Here is a 17,975-nt window from a genome sequence, read left to right on the forward strand (position 1 = left end):
TTTCTCGTTTTTTTTTTTTTTCTTCAGCCCACAGTTCTAATATTTGCCAGGCAATGCTAGCATTTCCCACAGAGCACAGTCTGTATTTGTTCAGCCTCTGTAAAGCCAGTCATGATAAACGAGCCTGGCCATTTCAGTTTAATCAAACTTGTACAAGCCCCAAATCTAAAAATGTTGGGACACAGTGCAAAATGTAAAAAAAAAATAAAATAACACAATGATTTGCAAATCTTTTTCAACCTATATTCAACTGAATACAGTGCAAAGACAATATGTTTAATGTTCAACCTGATTAACTTTAAATATACACTTATTCTGTATTTGGAGGCTACAACATGTTTCAAAAAAGTTGTTTACCACTGTGATACATCACCGTTTCTTTTAACAATGCTCAGTGAGCGTTCGAGAGGACACTGATTGTTGAAGTTTTCAAAGTGAAATTGTACAATGTGTCTTGGCATCGTCTCTGTGAAATAATCAGGGACGTCCCTGAAAGAGACGTCATCTGGGTGGCGTCACGAGTTGCTCCAAAACCACCAACCTTTTAACCTGTGGACCTGTGGGATGTTCCAGACTGATGTTTTAGAGGATTCCACAACTTTCCCAGTCTTTTACTGCCCTTGTCCCAACTTTTTTGAAACATGCTGCAGACATCAAAACTCAGAATTAGTGTATATTTACAAAAAAAACAATAGTTTCAAAAATTGGTTTTCCATTAAATATCTTCTTCTACCGTGTTCAACTGAATAGAAGTCGTTAAAATTCATTGCATTCTATTTTTATTTTCATTTTACAAAGCATCCAAACTTTTTTGGAATTGAGCTTTGCATGTATTTGTGTTGTCTCCCTGCATTTCTCACAACTACAACAACAGCAACAGCAATGAGATTTTTTTCCAAGTTTAATTTTGACATTTTCAGGCATAACTCTAAGTCAGGCACATGGGAAACTACACGTGGAAAAATACAACTTGACCTCTTGGAAACGTCACAGTGAAACAAACTTTAAGGCAGCAAACCGCTCCACAGTTAAGGAATGTGTGGAAGAGAGATCCAACACAGCAAAGAAAGTAGGAAATCAGCGATGGTCCGAAAGTCAGTGCACCAATAAAAAAAGAAAGCATTGGGAGCTTCTTGATTTGTCGCTTTGCATGACAAGTCACTGTTTCACAGCGTGGTGAGGACAACAGCAACAGAACTCCAATGTACTGTGTTTGTACAGAGCAAATGACTTCTTCAGCTTGAATTAATTTGTGTAAATAAACAGCATGAGGCACAATACTGGCCCACAGTCTAGTGATGATACTTTGTCCCACTGTTCGATTCAAGAATAAATGCATATTTAAACTGTTTGAAAGCGATGAGGAAAAGATCCCACAGCAAGAGTGGCAGGTTGGCATCTTGCTAAGACTGTCCTATAACCAAAGGGTCACCAAGTTCAGCCCCAAAAAGTCATTTTGTATATCCTGTTCAAAGGCTTGAGGAAGACACTCCCTGCTCACACAGGTTAAGAGCTAAATCCTCTGAATATAAATAAGAGGCAAGGCAAGGGTATTTATACTATATGTACATACATTTACATGTAAAGAATTAGGAATCAATATTGAAGGTGACCCCAAATCCATTTAAGGCACTTTAAGACACCATGTTTGTTATGAGAAAAGCATTATAACAAAAGAAACCTTTCCAAAGAAATAAGTATGCAGTAATGGAAAAACAATATTCAAAAACATAATAAAACATGGCCCTAGAATATAAACACATAAACAGAAGTACACAAGTGACCCTTCTGAATTTCTGTCCCTTTTTGCTCTGTGCACCAATAACAGTTGAGCCAGCTTGGTACTTTTGCCGTTTCCCGTACTTCGATGTGTTCTAGCATTTTGCTAACCATCCACCAGATGTAACCAGCTATCTAATGATTGATGTAGAGTAGTTAGCTAGTTAGAACTGTTGTTGGACCACAGAGAAGAAAGGGGTGGTAGTTACGGTCAATTTGGTTTTAATTTTTTAAGAATCTTTACCCTACATAAAGACACCAAAGTTACATACTTCATATGGTTTTTATCCACAGTAATTGTCATAGCAATTGACATTTTTTTACATCACCATAAAAAGCATGCAAGAAGTTGTTTTATTTGGCTTTTCACTCCCTCATTTTGGGTTACATAATGTAATATTGAGCCGATGTTTTGCTATGAAAATACCAGCTTGACATCTCTGCATCATGCAAAAGACATTTGGAGGGAGCTGTACAACCTTTCTGACAGAAAGCCACATTTTACTAATGGGGTTAAATCTGGTATTATAGATGAGGGAGTATTTTTCCCCTTTCTATAAACACCTGACCTCATACCACCTCTGAAAAAACACGAAGTATCAGAGCCAAAATGAACAACTTCCCACATTTCTAAGAGTGCACCAGTTTAATGCCCTGCCCAGTGTCCAGTACAGCTGGTGGGAACCAAGCCAGTTTACACCGCCTGAAGCAACGCAGACAGACGCTACATATCCAGAACAGGTTGAGGCCGCAGCACCAGTTGGAGAGGTGCACCATGGGATATGTAGCCTTGGGAAAGTGGGTCTTCCAGTGCTTGGCCACGTCACTTCCTGTGGGCAGATGAAGCGTGTAGTCGCTCCAGCGCTTGGAAACGCCATAGATGGCCGTCACAGTCCTTCCCTTTTCTGACCACTGAGTGTCGCTGTCTGGGTTACAGTTGAACTCCACCCACTCGGATGTGAAGTCCCCGAGGTAGGGGACGTCTCCAGCCTCTGGGTCCACCCTGGTGACGGATAGCTCGGCCCCCTGCACAGCTATGTAGACGCCCTCAATCCTGCGCACCTCCTTCACCCAGGGCAGGGAGTTTTCGGTATCCAGGACGAGGATTAGACGGGAGCAGTGGCCTGCGTTCTTCTCCTTCCACAACTCCAGCAACTGGGCCAGGTGGAGACTCTCACCTCCTGCAGCAGAGAGGGTCAGATAGAGAGTGACAGAAAGAGGGACAGAGAAAGAAAAAGAGGAAGGAGGAAGAGTTGGGAAAGGAGAGAATTATAAATATGTATTTATATGTTTTGTAGATAAAAGCTCTTTTTGAACTACATATCTCTGCAGTATGTGTCAGGTTCATTTGCATTTTTATGTTTACAGCCAGAACTCTTGCCCAAACTCACTTTCAGAGATATAAAGTCATGGTTCCAGAGCCACTACTGGTTCAGTGTCGCGTTCAAGGACATTTCAACAGGACACGCGGCTGTTGATGGACACAGAGGCTTTTCAGGGATCAAACCTGTCAACTTTCACTTGCAGGACTGTCTGTCTGTCTAACTGCTGTCATCACAGCTCCCATAAATTGCAGAAAGATGCCGTTTTCCAGATGGCAGATCCAAAGTACTAAGATCAGAGCTGTGGTACCTCACCCGCAGATGCACCAAATTATTTCCTTACCTCAAAGTCATTACTTATTGTAGGAAACTGCGAGGTAAGTAAATAAGAGCCAAGGAGAAAAATTACTCCTATTGCTGGCTCTAGACCAACGCTACCAATACTGGACAGGAAATTGGGCTTCTTCCACCTAAAAAACTACAAGTTGATTCCCCTTTTCACAGCAGCCATATTGATCTGAAATAGTAAGGTAAATACAGGTGTTACCAGTGATACTAATATAAGGGATAGTTTGGATTATTTGATGTTGGGTTGTATGAGGTACTTATCAATAGTCAGTGTATTATCTACAGTAGATGCCAGCATGGAAGCTATGCAATGTGCTGCTGTGATTTTACACCAAGCTAAATATTTTTTTAAACATGGCTAAACCCACTAATAACAGGTCATTGACCCTTTTCCCATTGCCAGTAGATGAGTTTGCCTTTGTTTTTTTTCTGATGTGCCCTGAGACTCGTTTGCACAAGAGCAGACAGAAAGATCTTTTTAAAAGTCTTTGTGTGTTCAGCTTGCAGCACTTTTGCGGCTTCTAACTGAATCTCTGTAGTTTTAAGTTTAGTTTTCTCCTGCATCTCTGTTTGTACTTTCAGGTCTCTGCTTTATTTTACTGTTTCATGTTCTGCTGCGTCATAATAAAAGATTTTAGATAACATCATAAGGGAGGAAGTTACCTGAATGGAACAGAACCTTAATTAGTGTAATTGGTAACATCTATGTTTTCCCCACTATATCATATCAATATGGCTGCCATGTAAAAGCTCTATTTGGAGACACAGTTGTTGCATAACTAAAACAATTAGCATGCATCCACTGTGATTAACAGAGAAAATACATGATTTAAAACTGGACAAGACCGCCACACAAAGTCTTTATAACTGCAGGAATCAGAGTGAAAGTATGGCTTGAAAGGAGAGACTGTTCTCAATTAGGACTTCTGCCAAAAACAAGCACACTTTTTCTAAATGTATACAATTATCCACTGAACACTGACTGAAAACGTCCCTTCAGCATGGTGACACAGGCAAGTGATTATCTTTTCAATGGGGGATTTTTTTTCCCCGTGTTTGCAGCAGCATGCAGAGATAATGTGTCAAGTAATCTCTGAACAGAACAGAAGAGCCGGAGCTGACACGGTGTTGTTAACCTGCTGCGATTCTCATTTCTGCTGTGGGAATGCTCGTGTCGCAGCAGACCGTCTGCAACTTTCACAGGATCCTCTCTACTGGAAAACAAACGTCTGCGCTGCGTCCTTCACAGCTACGTTCACTCTTTTGGCTCACTCGTCTGATCTGTGCAAATCGGACTCTGATTGACCGAGAGGCGAGGCAACGAAAAGAATGGAAATCAGACAGTAATGCAAATCCAGTTTGCAAGAACACAATATCCAATTAATGCAATCCAACAGCTCTGCAGTAAATACTTTCGTTTTTTTGTTGTTGCTGTATTTAACTATTTGTGAAAACTACTGGCCAATTTTGAAGAGATAAACCTGATATCCAACATGTTCATTGTGATGATTGAAGGTGACATAAGTAATCTTTCTTTCTGGTGTTTGCAAAAACTGCCTTTACTTGATGCAACAGTGTCTGTCAGCATCCTACAGAAAAGCTTTCACCTGCTGTGAATGCAACAGCAAAGATGTTTCAAAATGCCAAAATAAATTATTCTTCTATGCATGAAAGTTAAAGTAACTGCGCTCATCCTCTTTAGTGAATTAAGATACACTGAACATGTAATGCTTATTAATAAATCATGATGTATACTAATAAAGCTGATTTTTTTAGACAACCGCACCAAATGTCACTGTCATGGAATAATAATCTAGCAGCTCCCACCCTTTTTTTTGTATTTTATGAGCCTGCACAGCTGTGTCAAATGAACTCAAACACCCCTCCATCAACACCACCTGTCATGTTCCAAATGTGTTCAGCATCTCCGCCAGAAGTAAGCCTGAAGGAGATCATGCGATGAGTCGTGTGTGTGAGTGTGTGAGTGACCAACAGGCCTGGAGCTTGTCCACATCTTGCATTCTACTGGACCCAATCAGCCTGAACACTTTAATGCATATGTATGACTGTATGTAATTAATGTACATAATAAATAGAGCTGTTATCTGTTTTCAAAACATCTTACCAAAGGGCTGCATTTGAAAACTAGAAGAGTTTTCAAATGCAGTCAAATGCAAGGCAACACAAGGTGAAGCACCTACTGCAAGAATTCATATGATCATTATTACAAAATACTGTATACACACAATGAGTACATTCACCTTTGGCTGACCTTTCATTGTACTTTAGATGTAGAATGGATTGTCAATGTCTTTTGGATGGTTGTTGTATTTTATTTATTTACCTCATATTATTGCTGTATACACTTAATTGTAAAGCACGGCGAGGCTACTTGTAATGAAATATGCTATATAAATAAAAATGCCTTGCTGTGCCATGATGAGCACACAGTGGTCAAATAAAAAACAGTCAGACTAGTAATTTTCATACTCATTTCAGCTAAATTTGAAGATTGCATCCCTAATGCATCCACATAAATTAATTGAGTAAGAAGGGATTTAACTGTGCTCCTAGAAGGTGAAGAAAATTAAAAATGTGTGCTGCTCTCACCAGCCAGAGCCCAGGCGCCAGTGCCTTTGCGTGTGTGGCCACTGTAGAAGATCAGATAGGTGTCATGACGGGGTCCATCCTCTGTGCGCAGCTCTAGGAAGTTGCGCAGCTTCGACTGCAAGGCCTCCAGTGAGACGCCGCTGGTGGAGTAGTCGCAGCCGAACGTCTGGATCATGTGGTGGGAGAAGAGGCGCTGCACGTTGTTCAGCATACCCGTGGAGCGCAGGTTGAGCTGCTGTACCTGCTCAGGTGGTAGGAGAGTGGGCTGGCCATCAGCGCTGGACAGAAGAGACAGGTGAGAGGATGTAAGAAAAACTTTTTTTTTTATCTACTCCGAGGGAGACTTGAGTTAGGTGGCTTGTCAGGAGCAGAGAGATGTGGCGCAAGCAAACGAGAAATGAGTGAGTGAGAAGCTGATAGTTTGACACATAGCAGGGTGGGGTAGCTGTCTGCATCAGCAGGGAGAGAGGAGTTAAAGAGGATGAGAGGAGATGGGGGGAAAGAATATGGAAGGAGTAGGAGTGGTGGATAACTGCTGAAGGAAATGACATTAGCCTCGGGGATGTAAAGGGAGTCAAGAATGAAAGGAAGGTAAGAAAATGGCAAGAAAGGAAGGGGGTATGGAGAGGAGAATGACAAGAAATGAGAGTGAGAAGTGAGGTTAAAGATAGCTGAGGGCAAAGTGATTTTAGAAAAGTGTGTGTGGATGCATGTGGCACAAAGCCCTCATGATAGCAAGCGGATGATAACACAAAGGAGGCACACACACACACAGACTCAAGGCTGCCAGCTATTCACTACAGACATACGTTTTCTATCCATTCATGGCCAAAGCGGACGGCAAAGTCATATTTCATTCTTATAGATATCTGCACAACTCTGCCAACTAATCTACCTGCTTCCTGCAATATCACCTTTGACCTCACCTTGACAAGAACAGAGAAAGTTTATCTTTATTTAATGTAGACACCCCTTGTGATAAAGGGATAGTGTGAGTTATTTGAACTGAAGGTTGTATGAGCTACTTATGGATAGTCAGTGTATTATGTACAGTAGATGGCGGTCAGCACGTCCCCAATTTGGCAACACCTGTGCTGTGTGAGGTAACATTACACCCATCAGAAAAGGCTGTCTATAATTAATTAATTATAATTAATTTCTTTGGGTTGTAGGCAAAACAAAACATTTGAGGATGTCATCTTGGGCTTCGGGAACATTTCAGATAATCAGCAGATAAATCGACAATGAAAATAACCGTTTAATAACCTTTTAAGCTAGCTTTGCATTTGATATTCTTTTGTGTCTTTTGGAGAATTAGATGATCAAATTTCTTCATATTTGTAAGTACAGAGGACATTTATGTCTTGCTATAAAGACACAGTGCACTTGGTCAGAAAGAGACATGCTGCAACCTTTGCATGGCTTGGCAAGCTCGCCGTTCACCTAAACCCATTTGATCTTTTCAGATCTCGCGGCGCCTATGGTACTGAAATCTTGTAGTTTGAGATTCAGACCACATCTTCCCCTGTTACACTCTCTTTCATCCTTAAAAAAAAATCCTGTCCTCTTCTCCACAGCTCTCTCAGAGCTCCACCCCTCCCTCCTTCCCCTCTTTCACAATGCCTCTCCTTCCTTTGCCGTTTGTCCCTTTTTTTTTTTTGCTTTTGCCGCCGCCCTCCCTCGCCATTTACAACCTCAGCCCTCTCCTTGTGTTTTCTTCCTGTCGTCTCACCCTGCCTGTTTTTACCCTGTGCGCCTTCCCTTCTCACCCCTATCTCTCTAATCTCCCTGTGGGGCTCTTGTCATTGTGAAAACATGATCTGCAGCCATCAAACAGCCGATTATACACTGCTGCATTCTCATCATGCTCTCGGCCCTCCCTGTGGACTCTTCACACGCGGCCTCGCATACAGAGCGCCCGCAGCTCCAGCAGAACATGGGTCTGCATCCAGAATCACCTGGAGAGTTAAACACCAGTACGGCTTGCATCCCCTCTGAATGCTAAAGCTAACTATCAATATCAGGGTTCAATATTCAGAGAGTGGACAGAAATATATTGCACGTACCAACCAAAAATCTCCACAGGCCAGATTCCAAGACCTCCGCGTGGCTCTCGAAGATAGAAGCACTAATGTATAACTGATGTCGGCATCATCAAAACTAACTCAGCTATTTTAAAAAACGCTTGGTCGACTGAGAGGGCACCGGGAGAGGCAGGGGCGGCAGCAGCTAATGGCTAACTGCTCCAGCTGAGCAACTTAGTATGCTGCGGAGGGAGCGCAGGAACGATCCCTTAAGGGCCCGAACATTAGCGGCATGTTTATGCATAGTTATTGGCCTATTTATCCAGTTGGTTTTGTGTTAACTGAGGAGGGAGTTGGAATGAGTGATCATATTTACCAGCGCCTGCAATGCCAAGAAAGTCTTAGACGTGGGGCAGAGTCGGTCCAGTGAGTGTTTATGGGTGTAAATGTGGTGTGTTTTGCTGCTGCGAAGGTTGTGATTGGTCTAGTGTGTAGACTGTCAAACAAAGGCATGCTTAGCTGGCAAGTAAATAGCTGGAGTAGGGGAGCTTGAGCTAGAGACCTAAAACAAATATGAAACATTCATGCGAGCTACTAAAACAATTATTTGATTACTCATTTAGTCAGTTGTAATCCTGGAAAAAAGAAAAATGAATAGACCAATTGATTAGATGATCCACGGAAAATGAATCTGCAATTATTTTGACATTATGGCATTTATTTGGTTGCAACTTGTTATTTGTGAGCATTTGTGTTGTCTATATTTTATGTAACTGTAAACTGTATTTTGGGGAGTTTGGACGGGTGGTCAGACAGTCCAGAGCACAGTGTCAGTATATTTCACTGTTTTCTGACATTTTACAGACTAACTTAACTGAAATCAATCCATAATGAAAATAACTGCAGCCTTGACACAAAAGTAAATTACCACATTTCTCAAATATGGGATTTTTTTTTTTGCCTTTCTCTGCCTTTGTTTTTTTTTTTTTTTAAATCTGACTTGTTGCCTTTAGTAGACAGCAGAGGGATAACTGGTAATTAGGCGATAAAAATGGTGGATGGCATTTAGCAAAAGTTCCTAGCTGGACTTGGAATACATGGTGAGTGTCATAAACCCCTAGTCTGCCTTCTTCCTCTGTTTTGTCTCATTATAAACTGTAAAATCTTTGGGTTCAGACAAAAAAAGTAATTTGCAGATGTAGCTGTAGTGCTGCCGTAATGTACCGGAAAGACACCCTGTCACTTCTCAGAGTGAGGAAATAGAATATTCACAGTTTGCACAATCTGCTTTTTTCTAAGTGCTCGAAGATTGAAGCATCACTAAAGCATGTGGCCCTGATCAGATGGAGCAGTTTGTCCATGAGAAGTGCCTTGTCTAGTTGTTTTCAATAGGCAGTAAGAGTTTTGTGCAGTGCTGATGTGCCCTGAGTGCCTCACATTTTCAAATGAGAGACAAGAGAATGATTGAATGGTCAGAGTTGTCATATTGACATTTAATTAATGAGAAAAGTTTGATGCAGACTCGCAACTGCAGCAGAGAGAGGGAGAGCGCTCATGTAAACAAATGGCTGTGTAACATTCTCAACACGATGAAACATGCAATCAGTTTATTATTTGATCCTGTGATCAGTTACAGTTGACTAATGTCTGTAAAGTTCTCGTTTAAATGACCTGAAATGAGCCACAATTTAAGCTCGCACAGGAATGCACGGGCATGACATAGGTGTGCTCTGGTTCTTAAATAAACAACACTACACCATTGATGTTACTTTCAGTCTGAGAAATTTTGGCAACACTTAAAAAAATAACATTTCTGACATTTTATAGATTGAATGACTAATAAAAGTCTGTGAATCAGTTCAGACACCCAATCCTGAGTTGCCATTACACTCTTCTCACTGCATCATATCTCCAACGCACTCTCATTGTGGCATTGTGCTTCAGGCATCAGTGCTCTTCTCACTCTTTTGCTGCATGCCTGCTGCCACAACACTTATTCAAAGTCCCTGAAAATCCCCACAAATCATTACTTATGTGCCACCAGAAGTGTGTGGTGGTCTCTCTACCTGCAGTGACACTGCCCTTTACAAGTATTTTCCTTATTTTCCCATTATTTTGCTGTGCTCAGGAAGCTTTACAGACCAAAAATGTCAGTATTTGATATTCTGAGAATGAGACTTAGAAATCAACTTACAAATTCTACTGATTCTACCTTTAAAGTTTGTGAAATTTTATCTATTCTATTTCTTCTTTATATTCTTGTGTCTCCTCTCTCTTTAGTACCTGCAGTAAGCAGTCGGTATCACCAGGGCGTAGCCAACACAGGTTCCCCCCAGGCAGCTGCCCAGCTCGTGGAACAAGCCGTGGGCCAGAGACTCCAAAGGCAACACCACCAGCAGAGCGCTGAGAAACAGACCGTTGTAAGGCTGCAAGAAAAAAAAAAAAAAAAAGCAAAAGGATCAGAGTCACTTTCATTCACCACTTACAACTTGGACCAAGCAGCAATCAGATGCAGTTAATTGGTGGTGACACTTTGCAAGACGGTTACACAATACAGGACTGACACAGTGTTATTATCGCAGGACAAAACATGACAGGACCTGACTAAATGGAGACATAAAGCTGTGTATGACAGCAGACTAAACATATACATCACAAGCATCCATTCAAAACAGGATAAGTACTACAGTGTATGAGCCTTTACTAATCTGTAGAATAAAACTCGTCTTGTCATCCACTTGAGTTTCTTTTCTCTGGATTTTAAGGCTTAAAAATCAACTAGCCTCAAACAAAACTGTGTTCTTGTACATAATACCATGTAGTGACATAACACAGCTCCTCTGCTACAAAACACTGTTAGGCTTTAAGTGCAATCAATTTCTTGAGTCATTTTGATGGCATAATGCGATGCAATTTAGCATCCTCAAAAAGCCACTTTGATTTCATAGCACAGCAATGTATCTGGGAATGCAAATCAATACCTGCACGGTTAAGTGAAGCCACACTTGAGTTTGCAGAATGTATTGAGCTGCCTAGGGCACAGCCTGAGTAGAAAATGTCTTGCACTCATTCATTGACCTTTCTTGACGTTGTATACCCTTTAAATGTGCAGTTATACCTTCTCCAGTGGCTGAATATGGTTTTATTAGCAAAGGAAGCACAGTACAGTATAAAAGAGGACAATCTGGTAGTGGTTCTCACAGATTGATAATTGATTCGCAGCAGTCGACCCCCAGCTGTGGGAGAAGGGGGAGATTTTCATGAGCAGCTCTGCACTTAAATTGCAGTCACAAGCTGACTTCCGATTAGGGAAGTCATTTCTATACAATAGCACAAAGTTGCGATTCTGCTTTTCAGTCTATCCACACTTTAAAACGCATTTCCACACAGATATTTGAAAAGAAGATTTAATACATATAATCTAAATAATAATGTCTTGGAACAGACAAATTTATTTGGTTGGCTCTTTCATTTCAATTCAATGGAAAGCAGTGAATCCAATGTAACAGCATAAACTGTGGCCTTCAGGATTTGCATAGAGCTGAACACCCCTACACTTTCTGTATATTTATTGCTGAGACTGCATTGAATTGTACCAATGTTAATGCTACTTTGTGTGTGTATGCATGAAAGACACATGGCTTTAAAGGAACAATTCACCCCATGATAAAAACATATATATTTAGAGCTGCAATGACTAATCAATTATTTGTGAGCAGTTTCATGTAGGAACTGTTTTCTTTCTACTGAACCAGATCCGCTAACCATATCAATACTCAGGAAAAAGCGTGCATCTACTCATGGACGACAGGGTTACAAGCCTCAGGTCCACGAGTAGATGCACACTTCCTTCTGCAGGGCCTTCGTTAGTAAGAAAATGAAAGTACCCACAACAAGGTCTGTGGATTATCTTGTCATGTCACGGGTCATGATTTCTGGGAAGAGACAGTGTTGAGTTTTTTTGAAGTCTTTTTTAGTACTTTGACCACCACAAGCAGATTTACATTTAGTTCCATTATTTTAGGGAGAAAATACACATCTCTGTGGCCAAAATCTCAAAAACTCTGACCAAAAACTATCTGGATAGATAATCAGCACACAGCTAAAAAGAAAAAAAATATCTATTTCTGATTTCGGGGTGAACTGTCCCTTTAAGTAGTTGACCACATATTGCTGCATTTCATCAGCACGGGCAAATAAACAGATGCAAAACACACACAAGAAAAGCTCAACACCAACTTTCTCATATGCAAGTGCAGACAGCTTCCACTTTCTCAGGCAAATTTGCAACTGGCATCAACAATGTGCAGATCTCAAATTAGGACTCAGGCCCATGAGACTCTTACAGGGTAAACGTCTAATAAGGCTAAATAAGTTATTGCTGCTCTTTATGCAAGTAGATAGGGATATTAAAGTGCTAATTAAATTGGTTCCGCATGAGAGCACAAGTGCCTCAGCTTGGGGAGCAACTACTAACGACACACCGCCACTAGCATCTCTCTCCAGAGTTTGTAACATGGGTGTGTGTGATGTTTACAGAAGCCTTGTCATGAAACTCATCGTGCTTCAGCTGTGAGAGGAAGAATTGAAGCAGGACCCTCATCATGATCTGTGAGCTTTTCTGTCAAAGTCTTAAAGGGATAGTTCAATGTACTGCTGTGGACAGGGTTAGCAGCAAAATTGATTTTTGCAGCTTTAAAGCTACTACCAAGAGTTTTTAACTGGTTAGCTAGTCTAGTTAGCTTATGTAGATCATATAGAGCAGTGTTTCCCCTATCCTGGTCCTCACAGCTCACTGCCCTGCATGTTTTAAATGTTTCCCTGCTCAAACACACCTGATTCAAATGATCAGCTCGTTATCAGGCTTCAGGCTTTCATGCAGAGGCTTCATGACGAGCTGATCATCTGAATCAGGTGTGTTTGAGCAGAGAAACATGCGGGGCAGTGAGCTCTGAGGATACTGCTCTATATGACCTACATAAGCTAACTGGACCATCCACAAAAAGATTGGCTGTTATAATTAATATAATAATAAAATAAAAATGTGACAATATAATTCTTAATGACTGCCAATGGGTTGAAGCAGATAAAACAAATATGTGTTGTACATTTTCCCAGGGAAAGTTAAAGTGAGTAATACATTATCCAGTTAAAAAGAAACTAGGAGAGATTTTTGTTTTGATAATTCTATTTCTGATGGTGTATTTTGTGGTTATGACAGAAGAAGCATGACTGCTCTTGCCCACAGGGGCCTCCACAATCGACAATATGAAATTTCCTTGTAATAGCTTTAAAAAAAGGCCAAGAAAGAATCAATATCACTGTAAGTGATGCTATGTTATATTTATAATATTCTGTCCACTGTTCTTTGCTGTCAGACAGCCTTTTCTGACAGTAAACCACTGTTACATGAGCCAAATATCTCTCTCCAAACCAACCAAACTCCATAGTATAAAACAGTAATTTCAGAACACGCAGAACACGGGGGTTGCTGGTCCACCACTGCATCGATCTGTTAGTTTGTTTGTGTTATTGTGTGACTTCTGTGTTTTAAAAAGATAGTTCTGATTCACTCAAGTCACACACTAAGTCAAACGTGAACCTACTGAGGCAGTGGTGGACCTGCAAGTCCCATGTTCTGCGAGGTAAAATTACTGATTACGCCAATGGAATTTGGTTGGTTTAGGAAGAGTAATTTTCCTCTCAGAAGGATTATACACAAGAGGTTGTTTAGTAATATGATTATATTACATGAAAAATGCATTAAAAACAATGGTACAATAAATATAACATGTATCTTTGGATGCTTTGAAAAATTGGCTATAATAATTTCTGATATGAGTTACAGTAGTATTAATATTTCCTGTGTCTCCTACCTGCCAGGACACCGCTCCCAATATGACAGTTGACAGGATACTGAAGAACACCAGGCGTTCTGAGATGAGGCAGAAGTGTCGGATGCCCCTGGAGGCCATGACTTGGTCGAGACTGCGGCTACTGGATCGCTGGGCTCGCCAGGCCTTCTGACACTCACTTAGCTTGGTGTGGAAGCCCCAGATTGTGATCAGCAGAATTGTGTGGCAGATGGACCAGAAGAGGCCAAACAGGCAGAAGCCTGGGATCACCAGATACCACAGCTCCAAGTGGCCAAGCTATATAAGGCAAGAGGAAAGTGTCATTACATAGAGCCTTAAATTATGTAACCAAGCTATACCAGTGTTTCTGCATGTTTCAGCAAGTTACATTTAAGACCTTTAAAGATATTTTTAAGACCATTATGAATCCAATTTAAGACCTACTTTACAAGTACAAAAATGTGTACATCAAATAGTCATCTCAGTACACGATTAATGATGCTGACAAAGAGTTAACTTGCTGTATGCACTCACTAACATTAATATTAGCTGTTAATAAAGCTAAAAATTAAATATTTTCATTAATTTTGGGTAAACCCAACTAAAGAGTAGACCCAAACCTTCTGAAGTATGTTTTCAGACCTATGATTTCTTACAAGTCCATCTTAATTCATAGATTTTTTTTCCTTTGTTGCCATATTAACATCAGCTTAGCTCATTAGGTTAACGCAACAGGCACAGAAACAGTGATTTAGCTAAAAAACAGAAACCAAATTAAAATATCGCAGATCTGAGTGGTGACTTTTTTCAGAACTGAAGGGACTTATTTATGAAGAGAAAAAAATGCCTAACTTGCATTAGTGTTTACTGATTCCAGCTCAGTTTTGTTTCGTAGTTTTGTTAGTGTGATCAAATTAAATAACTCTAATTAACGTTAAACAGGCAGTAACAGTTTTTCCAGCCTGGGATGAAAATTTCAAAGGCGTAGCGAGTATTTCAATTTATAATGTTTCCTTAATTTCTGATGACAAATCTTTGTCATTGTATGATTTATTACAGTAAATATAAGACTTTTCCTTTAAGGCATTTTAAGACATTTTAAGGCCTGACATAAAAAAAATGTATTTTAAACCATTTAAGGACCTGTCAAAAAACTGTATACAAACTGCCAGATCATCATTCAAAAAAATACTGTTTCATGGGAGTTACAAACTGTAAGAAATGAGTCACACAGAAGCCCTACAGACTAATGGATAAACTAATGGAAATGTCAATGTTCTCACAACACAGTTTTCACAAAATGCTGATTGTACCTTTAAGGCAGCCAGGACAAAGAAGGCCAGCTCAGTCACACTCAGAGGCAGCAGTGACAGCCTCCTCCACACCTTTCCCATGGAGAGCACAGGTATCCAACGCTCGCTGGGCCCAAGCCCACTGAAGTACACATCCAACACGGGCTCACACAGCAGCCTGCCCAGGTAGCAGCCGAGAGCATACGGGTTGGCTGCAATACCTAAGGCCTGGAAAAACACCAGAGAGGTAACCAAGGCAAAAGTGGCCAGGTTAGGCAAAGCCAGGAGGGATTTCATCCTCAGGTCAACAATGAGAGACCCGAGGGCCACGACCAAGCCTATTATGGCCACTGATTTGTGAAGAAGCATGGTAGTGCTGGCAATGCCGAATCCCAGCAGCTCCAGAAGTTCAGCTGATGTTAGCAAGGTGGGTTTGTAACGGATGGCACTACATATTCTTTCGGTTACAGCCCATATTGTTTTCATAATTACACTGGCTAGGAGGAGATAGTTGGCAACCAGTTCCTTGACATTTGTGGCCAAGGCGGGGCTGTTGAGGAAGCACAGAAGGCCGAGCAAAAAGCCAAACCACAAATGGAACAAGCTGAGGCTGGCTTTCTCCATGGCAAAGTAGTAATGGAGGATGCTGGCTATCCCCAGGACAAACAGGCCCAGGATGAAGATGACCAGAATCATCGGTTCATTTGTCACCTCCCAGCGTACATACATGCCAACGCATACCGCCACGAGAAGGTTGACACTGGACAGGTAACCCAGGCAACGCACTGACGTAAACATGTCCACCTCCTTGGGTGCATCAGTTGTCAGCCCCTCCTCTTCTTCCTCCCGAGCCATGGCTGACTTGAAAACAACAACGCAGTTGAAGTCCTTGGTGTGCACAAAAGGATTACAAATGGAGGACGGCGCCTCTTGATGACATAATCCAAAATCAACCCCTGTTAACAAATCAAAAAGCAATGTTAATCAAGGTAATAAGTATCAATCTATCAAATTTATATATATTATAATTCATATATGATACACTTATTAGTAGAGCCAGACAGATATACTGGTCAGCTCAGTCATCGACTGACTAAAACATATCCTACTTCCATTACACATCTTTGTCAAGTGTTTTCATAAAAACTATTGAGGGATAATTGCAATATCGGCTGATATAAAAATACCAGATTTCTTTTACTCCTTAATATCATCATTGCATAGGCCCCAAAAATCCAGTATCTGTCAGGCTCTACTTCCCAACTGGATCAGTGGGTCAGAAATCTACTTGCTGTAAGTCACTTTTTCCTTACCCATATACAAAGTGTTTTACTTATTAGCAGTTATCAAATAACAAAGATTAAAGTTTATTGTCATGTTTAATGTAGGCCTGCAATGTCTATTAAATGTCAGAAAATAATGAAACATGTCTTTCCCAATTTCTCAAAGTCCAAGGTGATTTCTTTAAATGTAGTTTTAAGTCCAAAAGTCCAAAAACCCAAAAATATTCAGTTTAATATTATATTAAAATGAGAAAAGCAGGAAATCTACATATCAGAGATGCTAAAAGCAGCATTTTTGGTCACTTAAAATGAAAAATGACATTAACCATTACTCGATTATCAAAATACTTTAACAGTTGCTCGGTGGGGCTAGGGAGTTGCTAGGTTTACTTGCCTGATATGACATTTTACTCATTACTTTACCCTAATTAGTTACTCATCTTGACATGGATTAGTAAGAACTCATTACTTTACACTGTTTAGTTACTCATTTGGCATGAATTAGTAAGAACTCATTCGTTAAAGATAATTTCAGCTTCATTTTTGTTCAATAACTAGCTTTATCATCATTTACAAATTCCAAACGAGAAGGGTGAAATGGCTAAGCAGGGGTGTAGTGGGGATTAACCCAAGTTAACTCAGTTTGTCCACCTCTCTGAAATGAAGCTTAGAGTTTAAGTCACCTATTTTCAGATCAACTGTATCAATCAATAAGGAGGAAAATGTGAGACTTCAGTTTACTCACCTCTATATTTATCACACACCCCTGTGGCTAAGAATAAGCTACAACATGATTTTCCAGACTAAATAATAATTATATGGTTACACATAGTGATTAGCAACGAAACAGTCTATATAAAAGTGTCGATCATTATGGCAGTATATCAACATATTACAACAGAGACTGAGGCCCTGCTGCTGTCAGTTAGTGACGATGTGGCAGAGCAGCAGCAGCCGGGTAAGTTTTCAACTTACATAGCTGTTAGCTGTTAGCCTCCCTGCTGACTTTTCCCTCACGGTTAGCTAACTCTCTGGTTCACGCTTTAATGTCGTCTTTCTAACTGTCAAAACAACAAACAGCAGCCAGCGTACAAGCGTCAAAGCAAGCCCTGAACAAATTAGTAGTTAGTAATGTCTTTATCGTCAAAATGTTGCTTACATGTTGTTTGTTTGGATGACAGCAGCTACGCTTCCGGATTCCAACTACGGCATCTCGCGAGGGTCAAAATACGCAAGGTTCGCTTTTCAGGATCGATGGAATTATCGACATGATTCCTCTTCACACTATCTAACGTGCATCACCGAAAACGTAAAGTAACATAAAGCAGTATATTAAAAAAAAAAAAAAAACGTGTAAACGTGTCAGAAATGAAAAATATGTCTTGAAAATAATCTAAGTAAATGAATATTTTTAAAACACCATATAAATAAAAACAAAATTAATCAGAAGATATTATTATTA

At 40.4% G+C, this 17,975-nt stretch overlaps 1 protein-coding gene across 2 annotated transcripts; it reads right to left on the minus strand.

Annotated features, from left to right (window-relative positions):
- Positions 1-762: 762 nt before the first annotated feature.
- Positions 763-17,729, minus strand: tmem168a (transmembrane protein 168a). 2 transcript variants are annotated; one of them, XM_084711199.1, is made up of 6 exons: positions 17,673-17,729; positions 15,252-16,186; positions 13,960-14,235; positions 10,367-10,509; positions 6,060-6,337; positions 763-2,960 (listed from the first exon to the last, which is right to left on the minus strand). In XM_084711199.1, the coding sequence occupies exons 2-6, from the start codon at positions 16,083-16,085 to the stop codon at positions 2,410-2,412; spliced, it is 2,082 nt and encodes a 693-aa protein (XP_084567325.1). In that variant the 5' UTR covers positions 16,086-16,186; positions 17,673-17,729; the 3' UTR covers positions 763-2,409. The 2 variants fall into 2 exon arrangements, with proteins under 2 accessions (XP_084567325.1, XP_084567326.1); XM_084711200.1 differs by lacking the exon at positions 17,673-17,729 and adding an exon at positions 17,489-17,664.
- Positions 17,730-17,975: the final 246 nt, after the last annotated feature.

The sequence above is a fragment of the Lutjanus erythropterus genome, chromosome 22, assembly GCF_056507025.1.
Source record: "Lutjanus erythropterus isolate fLutEry1 chromosome 22, fLutEry1.hap2, whole genome shotgun sequence".
Classification (NCBI taxonomy): domain Eukaryota; kingdom Metazoa; phylum Chordata; class Actinopteri; order Lutjaniformes; family Lutjanidae; genus Lutjanus; species Lutjanus erythropterus.

Excerpts from the sequence above, each read along its gene's own strand:
- tmem168a (XM_084711199.1), bottom strand. The coding sequence starts at position 16,085 with ATGGCTCGGGAGGAAGAAGAGGAGGGGCTGACAACTGATGCACCCAAG. Across the intron at positions 14,236-15,251 it reads TTGTCCTGGCTGCCTTAAAG|CTTGGCCACTTGGAGCTGTG; the intron begins GTACAATCAGCA and ends TGCCTTATATAG. Across the intron at positions 2,961-6,059 it reads TGGCGCCTGGGCTCTGGCTG|GAGGTGAGAGTCTCCACCTG; the intron begins GTGAGAGCAGCA and ends TCTCTGCTGCAG.